General features: G+C 35.0%; 1 protein-coding gene across 1 annotated transcript; it reads left to right on the forward strand.

Moving 5' to 3' along the window:
- Nucleotides 1–5,874: 5,874 nt before the first annotated feature.
- Nucleotides 5,875–8,574, forward strand: LOC132645620 (cytochrome P450 704C1-like; the record flags this gene model as incomplete). Its single annotated transcript, XM_060362708.1, has 6 exons — nucleotides 5,875–6,276; nucleotides 6,882–7,097; nucleotides 7,176–7,466; nucleotides 7,540–7,869; nucleotides 7,953–8,156; nucleotides 8,271–8,574. Coding segments are annotated over 6 exons (1,623 nt in total), but the record flags the coding sequence as incomplete, so codon positions are not given.

The raw sequence follows: 8,574 nt of genomic DNA on the forward strand, positions 1-8,574 counted from the left end.
CATTTTGCTTCAGACTTATCCTTTATCCAAAAAACCATCAGACAGATGAACCCACCAGAATTTCAGGTCCAAAAAAGGAAAAAGACAAACAGGAGATTGGAGAGTGACAATAGAGCTTACCTCAAAATTAACACTGAAACAAAGAACGTGTCAAACCACAGAAAATTGTAAAATCGATTTTTCATTTTTGCAAGAATTTAAATAATTTTTATTTTTACTATATTAGAAACATGAGTTGGGCGTGGTTTCGTCGTCCACCTCCAACTTTTAAAAAAAAAGGTGAACTCCATACTAAAAAAAATCAAGCACTATAAAAGAATTAAAAAAAAAAAAGTGGACCCCACCACCTCCAAACTCATGTAAAAAAAAAAGTGGACTCCATATTAAAAAACAAGCAATATCAAAAAAAAAAAAACGTGCACCCATATTAAAAAATCAAACAATATTAATGTAATTCCCAAAGTATCCCCATTAAGTCAATAATGGTGGATTCATTGCCACATGCGTATCAACTCATTAGTGGAAGCAAATGAAATTATTATATAACAAAGAAGTGAACCCCATATTATTGTTTTTCTTCAAAAGGTTAAGTAGCCAAGCCATACAATTTCCTTTCTTTTCTTATATTAGCCTGAGATCTAATCTAGATAGTTAACTGTTGTATTTGCTATTCCGCCATGTCATTTATTTGTTATGCTTACTAAAATAAATATACTTAAAATATTTATATTTTAAAATAAGATAGAATTTAATTACTTTTTCATTTTTATTTTTACTCTAATAAATGTGAAAAGAGATTAATGTCGTAAAAGAAAAAATAATATTAAATGAAGATCAAATAATAAATAAGGTAAATTAGTCAAATTATAATTCTAATTGATGTTTCCTTAAAAAAACGTGCAAAAAACAAAATGACAAGTAAAATGAGCTAAACCAAGAATATTCACCAAAAATTAAAAAATAGTTCTTCGTTTAAATAGAAAATCAAATTTCTGTTTTGTTTCGCTTTAAACATGAAAAATTAATTTAATAATTTGAATTAGAATTATCCAAATCAAAATTTGATAAAAAATAATAAGTATTGTTTAGGTCCAATCTCATACATTAACAATAGAATATTTTACACCTTTAAATTAATCGAATTAAAATTCAAAGTATTAACTGATGCTTAAATATTGCTATTGTTTTGTCTCAAAGAGAGGAAAATAGTTTTCTTTTAAACAAGTCTTCTCTTTTAAAAAGTATTAATAAATTTTTGCAAACTTTGTATTCGTAGCAAACACTAATATAATAAAGTTTTGGATACGGAGCACAAACTACAATGTTACATTAATCGTGCTTTGAACATAGTGTGTGTGTGTATATATATGAGCATAAAAACAGTGCAAACTTATTTATGTTTATTAGCAATATAAAATATATATATATTATCACTATCTAAACACAACTACATACACATAGATACATTATAATCCAAAGTGTGCACGAGCATACGCCATCTAGTAACTATATAGAAAGATGGGTTTAGATGTAGGATCGTCAACACCAAGGGCAAATCTATAATTTTGCTCAATTATAAAAGTGTTTTAGGAATATGAAAAGTAAGAACCAACCATATACTCCTATAAAATAAATATTGTGTCCTTGGAAGTGGACCTCATACTCCCCTGCACTTGCAACTCCCCAATAAAATTTACATTGAGTCCCACATAGACAAATGGAGACGTGGGTCCCATATTATTAGCTTATTTACTTTTAACTAATCTTAGATTCCTATTTATTTTCAGTTTCAAGAATTATTGCACACTATTATTTTATCCACTTTCTCATACAAATTCACTAATTTATTATTTTTTTACACATGATATTTTTATAGTTACGGGGAAATTCTATACAAATACAACATTTTAAAAACTAAATGCACCTATTTATTACATTTTAGTCGATCAATTTTTGTTTCGGGAAGACAGGAGTTTCGTATTAAGCTGACATCAGAAGATGTAACACATGTTATTCATAAATTTCTAAAAATAAAAGATGGAATATCCAATAAAACAGTTAGAAAAACAACGCAATAAGAGAAAGTGAATACTTTGATCTACCAACAAAAAGATCATCATGTGTGCTCATGTGATATTCCCTCCATTTCAAAACAAGTGGTGCTTTTAGCATGGTTACATCTTTTACAAAATTATTCATTCCTAAAAAGTAAGATGTATTTTTACTAACTTACTGTCACGACCCAAATCATGGATCATGCGGACACCCACACTAACCCTCTCTGGTGGGCGATCCCTTCAGGTAACTACCTTAATTTGATACAACATGCGGAATAACAACATGTAAAAACACTTTAGCAGTTTAAATATTAAACCAATGCGGAAGAAATACTTTTATTATAAGAAATTCCCAAAACCTGGTCTAGACTCGTACAAGAGCTTCTAAGAAGTTTATAATTTGAAGTAGATAACAGACTCAAACTGGATACGACTTCTGTTTAAGGATAGAGAACAACAGAAATCTAAAGAGAGACTCTGGGTTGCAAGATCTCAAATAGCTCACCCAAACGCCTTTGACGAATGCCTCGAAACGGTCGTAAGACTCCGAACATCACCTGAAAATAACTCTACACTCCACAAGGAGTGTAGCAAGAGTAGTATGAGCACAACACAAGACTCGTAGGCATCATAGGCCGACAATGGTTAGTTCACGCATATAAACAAGAAGCAACTAACAAGCAGATAAGTAATCAAACACAGTCACAACTCTAGCACATATGAAAGTCTTGCAGTAACGATAGTCACAAGGGATTTCAATATCTCAGGTTATAAGCCTAGGGGGAAATCTCTAAACCTCGAGTCCATCAAGCCTCTAAAATAAATACTTACAAACAACAACTCAATAATTCACAAATCATGAATCAATTAGAGAATGTGCCATGCAATGACATGAATAGCAATTCAAATGGAGTGCTATGCAATGCAATGTCGTGCTATGTAAATGTTATGCAATGCAGTAGTCACCTCTCACGCTCCATTCTCGTACACACATGCTATGGCAATGCCTCATAGTCATGACCCATGGGGGACCCGCGAAGCCCATGTACCACTCGTGCTCTCTGGCAGAAACCTCGGAGGCTATCAATTACTCTCAATCTCCGGCAAAGACCTCGGAGTCTCTCAATCACACTCAATCTCCGGCAAAGACCTCAGAGTCTCTCAATCACTCTCCTCACCATCAAGACAACATAAGAGTAATATGGAAGCATGTCATGCATGATATCAGTCTCAGCTATATCACCAATATGCAATAAACAAGTACAGGTCATATTATTGTCCATGGTTCAATCATCAATATTACCCTTCTCTTTCATAAGATGAGTGAGCTAGTATGTGACAGAGATACAACTAGGTGATAATTACATCAAATAATACATAGAATATAGGATGCATGCCTCGCATGAAATCAACCTCAATAATCACCGCAATCATAGGTTCCATAGATTCATACTATGAAATGCAATTCAATATTCAATTTCTCAGTAATAGCCTTCCTCTTCTATATGACAAGTGAGATAACGATAGAGAGAGAGAGATTTATATCAAGTACATGAAATCACAACCATGGTGACAAGCCCACATAATAATATCACAATAATGGCGACAAGCCCACATAACAGCTGACAATACCAACCTAGATGGAATTCACCTCCACACTATGCCTGAAAACCTATCATGCTTTCCCCGTCAATCACTACTATCTACATACGTTTCGCTAACTGGAGTCTAGACATAAAGTAAGCTGTAACCTACCTCAATGTCAAGTAGGCGCCATAAACTGATCCGCTTGAGCCTTTCCCCTCCGAATAGCTTCCAAACGATCAAAAGTCTATTAATTAATCTACATTAGATTAGGAAGCTAATGATACCCATATTGCCACAATACGATTCGAATCGGAAGAAAAAACAACATTTAAAAGAGAACCCGGGCCCACAAGGGCTAAATTGGAATTTTATTGAAAAATCATTTCACCCATAACCTAAGGGTAATATAACCAGAAAATTAGTCAATTGCATCCATAAATGGACTCTCAAGTCATTAATTCTCATTTCGCAAGACTAGGGCTCGAAACCTTCAATTACCCCAAAATCTTAAGAATTACAATACCATTTTTCATATCTCAAATACCATGAACTTGAAGGTGTTCATATAATCTAATACACCCATATTCAATTATATATATCCAATATATTGAAAATGTAGTCTCAACATGAAAGCATATGATAATCTTGAAACCGGAAGCAAATTACGAAACTAAAAGCTTAGAACCACTATTTACATTTGAATCCAGTACATTACAAAAACCTTATGAATTCATTTACACCTACCCAATATGTTAAAAAAATTAACGTTGCACATGATGAACAAAAGAGAAATTCAAAAATTAATTTAAAGGATGAAAACAGTGACTCCCGAAAACGAAACACGCAGAACCTTTTGCTTCAGCCAACATTTTACCCTTAAAGCTACATATCCCCATTATTAACCACTATCAGTACCTCATCATTACCCACAATCATTACTTAATTATTAAGTCTACCCATCATAGCTACAATCATTAGCCCCCAAATCATTGCCCCTCATCATCTCATCATTGGCACAATTATGGCCTAATGATTGGGCATACAAGTGAATATAAGAACAATATGAAAATGGGACCTACCTGATGCCGCTGCAACCGTTAGTGCACGAAGAAGAGTCCGTCGGTGGTTTTCTTCCCTAGTTGTGCCAAAGTGTTTCTATTTTTCTTTATTTGTCATGCCCAAAGTATATGAATTATTTTTAAACCCTAGGCTTCTAAGATATATGGGTCATAAGTAGTGGGTTAAGCCCCATAACTTAGCCCAATAATTTCTACAATTCACTTACTCACTTAACCACTTGTATAAAATATAGTCATTCCGTCAAATATTTTATTTTACCAACTTGTACCTTATATAAGTGCAAATAAAATTCTTATGAATAAATTATTCACACATAGTAAATAGATAAATTTTAAAATTTACCCGTCAATTATATAACCGTACCACATATCCCCGCAAGTCAAGAATATCATTTCCAAGCTACGAAAAGGGTAATTAGGGGAAAAGATTCCAAAATGCCAAAGCGACCAAACGGGTCGTTACACTTACCCTTAAATATCTTGAAAAAGATGTAGCTCTTTAGTTAGTTTTAAATGAGTGTAAAATTGGAAGAACATCATTAATGCCTTCTTGATTAAATGAAATACCACTTATTTTGAAACAAAATATATGTAAAACACCACTTATTTTGAAACAAAATAAAAAGGTAAAAACATCACTTATTTTGAAATGAAGAGAATATCATTGGGCCCGTGCTTGCACGGGCTAATCCCATCTAGTTAGATCTTTTTTTTGCGCGGATTGCCCTTTATTTGGGGTGGTCTTTAATTTTTGCCCTTCAAATTTGTGGTCTTTAAATTTTACCCCTCGCCTAACACCCAAGGTTGTGGATTCGAACCCCAGCTCAATTAAAAAAATAAAAAAATTCGTAAGGCAGAATTTCTGCCCATGCAAATTCTGCCTGAAGGGAGAATTTATGCCTCAGGGCAGAATTTAAAGACCATCATTTTTAGGGGTAAAAATTAAAGACCACCCCAGCGAAGGGCAATCCTGCAAAGTGCCCTAGTTAGATTAGAAAGCGCGGCGAGGGTGGGGGGTGGGGGGGGGGTTTATCTTGATGAATAAAGTCGAGAGTATTTTAATATAATTTTCAATGTCGTGATAGTTTCAGAGTTGATAATCTAATAGTTTCGTGATAATCTAATAAAGTCCCAAATGGATTAATCATTAAGCATTAGGTGGCACCTTGTACTCCCATGACGTATATATAATAAAATACTTACATTATGAGCTAAATATGCACAAGGACACGGCAATATTTTCCATGGATATTCTTCAGAGCTCCATTATCTCCATAACATCCACAATTCTCTCACTTCTCCTTTGTGGATTCATAGTTCATCTTCTGACCAAAAAACTACTAGGCAAACATGGCGAAAAGAGATACCATCCAATAGGTGGCACGATTTTCAATCAGCTTATCAACTTCAACAGGTTGCACCATTACATGACTGATCTTGCTGCCAAGTACAAGACTTACAGATTGATTAGCCCTTTCAGGAATGAGATTTATACTTCTGACCCTGCTAACGTCGAATACATTCTGAAAACAAACTTTGACAACTATGGCAAGGTACAACTTTTTCTTGGAATTCCAGATAATCTTCTTTTATGTTGGAATTTATTTACTAAACCCCTGTGAAGTTGAGGAGAAGCATCCATAATGATAAAAATGATGAACAAGTAGTGTTATCTGCATTTGAAAGTGTGAGCACAGTTACATTAAATAATTCAAAGTTTCTTATTTCGTGTTGCGGAAAGATCTATACAGTAGGGTTGCAGTTACTGTTTGAAAAAGAGAATTTTATAAATCTGTATATTTTAGCCTGTAGATGTTTAGTAGTACCAAATCATGGTTAAATTCAAAGTATTTGGAGTTGGGAAATTGGAAACTAGTTGACTTTCCCTTTGGGTGTAAGGTCAACGTATCTAATTGTAGTTCATTGAGGGTCTATTTTTTTTTTGGGTTTCTAGCATGGGTTTTGGGTGGGGGTGTGGGGTGAATTGAAACTCATTTCCAGTATCTGCATAAATCCATGGATCTGTCAATATATGAATCAATTAGCGTGCCTCAATTCCCAAATAAGTTGCAGCCGGTTATATGAATCTCCGAGTCGATGTACAAAATGGTCAAATGATACTCGGATTACCAACTTGAGTTTTTCGAATAATCTGCAGGGTTGGTATAATTACGGCAATCTAAAGGACCTGTTAGGGGATGGGATTTTCACAGTTGATGGCGATAAGTGGCGAGGGCAGAGGAAGTTGTCGAGCCACGAATTCTCCACGAGGGTCTTGAGGGATTTCAGCAGTGTGGTCTTCAGAAAAAATGTGGCAAAGCTTTCCCACATATTGTCTGAAGCTGCCAATTCCAACAAGACAATTGACATTCAAGTAAGTTTCCACAACTCGACTTCATGAGCAGCCTTTTTTTTTTTCAAAACACAAGTAAAAACAGTTTGATCAATGCAGGATCTATTCATGAAAGCAACTCTAGATTCTATATTCAGAGTTGCCTTCGGAGTTGAGCTAGACAGCATGTGTGGTTCATATGAAGAAGGAAAAAAGTTTAGCGATGCATTTGACAATGCAAGTGCAATGATACTTTGGAGATATGTCGATGTGTTTTGGAAAATTAAAAGAGCTCTCAATATCGGATCAGAAGCCAAGTTAAAGGACGATATAAGAACTGTTGATGCGTTGGTTTATAAGTTGATCCAGAGAAAAACTGAGCAGATGAGTAAACCAGAAGCTGATTTATCTGTAAGTTAATCGCCTTATAGCTACTACTTTTATTAATGTGGATAGATGCTTAGACATTATATTCTGTTGCCAGTTGCAGTGGAAGAAAGAAGACATTTTGTCAAGGTTTCTGCAAATAACTGGTACAGATCCAAAGTATTTGCGTGATATAATATTGAACTTCATAATAGCAGGCAAAGATACAACAGCAGCCACCCTTTCTTGGTTCATATACGTTCTTTGCAAGTACCCTCATGTACAGGAAAAAATAGCACAAGGGATTAAAGAAGCAGCCACTGAGAAAGAAAATGCAACAGACATTATGGATTTTGCTGCTAATGTGAGTGAAGAAGCACTTGAAAAGATGCAATATCTTCATGCAGCACTGACAGAGACTCTTAGGCTCTATCCTGCAGTCCCAGTGGTAATAAAGAACTTCTTTTGTTATACAGCAGTGGCCAAGTAAATGTATTCTTTAAGTTGTTATTATTGTTTCTGTTATCGCAGGATGCAAAAATATGCTTTTCGGATGACACCTTACCAGATGGGTTCAGCGTGAACAAAGGGGACATGGTATCTTACCTACCATATGCAATGGGAAGACTGAAAACTATATGGGGGGATGATGCAGAGGAATATAAACCAGAGAGATGGCTTGATGGGGGTGGTTCCTTCAGGCCAGAGAACCCCTTCAAATTTACAGCTTTCCAGGTAGCTTTAAGATCATTTGTTTAAAGCCTTGAACACGAGTCTATATTTACTTTGCCTGCTGCCTGTATACCGTCACATTAACTAGCTATGCACATTCTTCTGCTGATAAAACAGGCAGGGCCGCGAATCTGCTTGGGAAAGGAGTTCGCTTATAGGCAGATGAAGATATTTTCTGCAGTGTTGTTACGTTACTTTGTTTTTAAGTTGAGTGATGACAAGAAGACTGTCAACTACAGGACAATGATTAATCTTCACATCGGTGGCGGACTGCACGTTCGTGTCTTTCACAGATAGGGTTAGCAAAGAGAGTCATAAATATGTTAAATGTACTTACTGTGTTCTGTATACTAAAGATAACAAATATGACAGTGTTAGTCCTCTTCTTCCTGAATGCTATTTATGATATCAGTATCCATAA

Source organism: Lycium barbarum, chromosome 6 (assembly GCF_019175385.1).
Source record: "Lycium barbarum isolate Lr01 chromosome 6, ASM1917538v2, whole genome shotgun sequence".
Taxonomy (NCBI): domain Eukaryota; kingdom Viridiplantae; phylum Streptophyta; class Magnoliopsida; order Solanales; family Solanaceae; genus Lycium; species Lycium barbarum.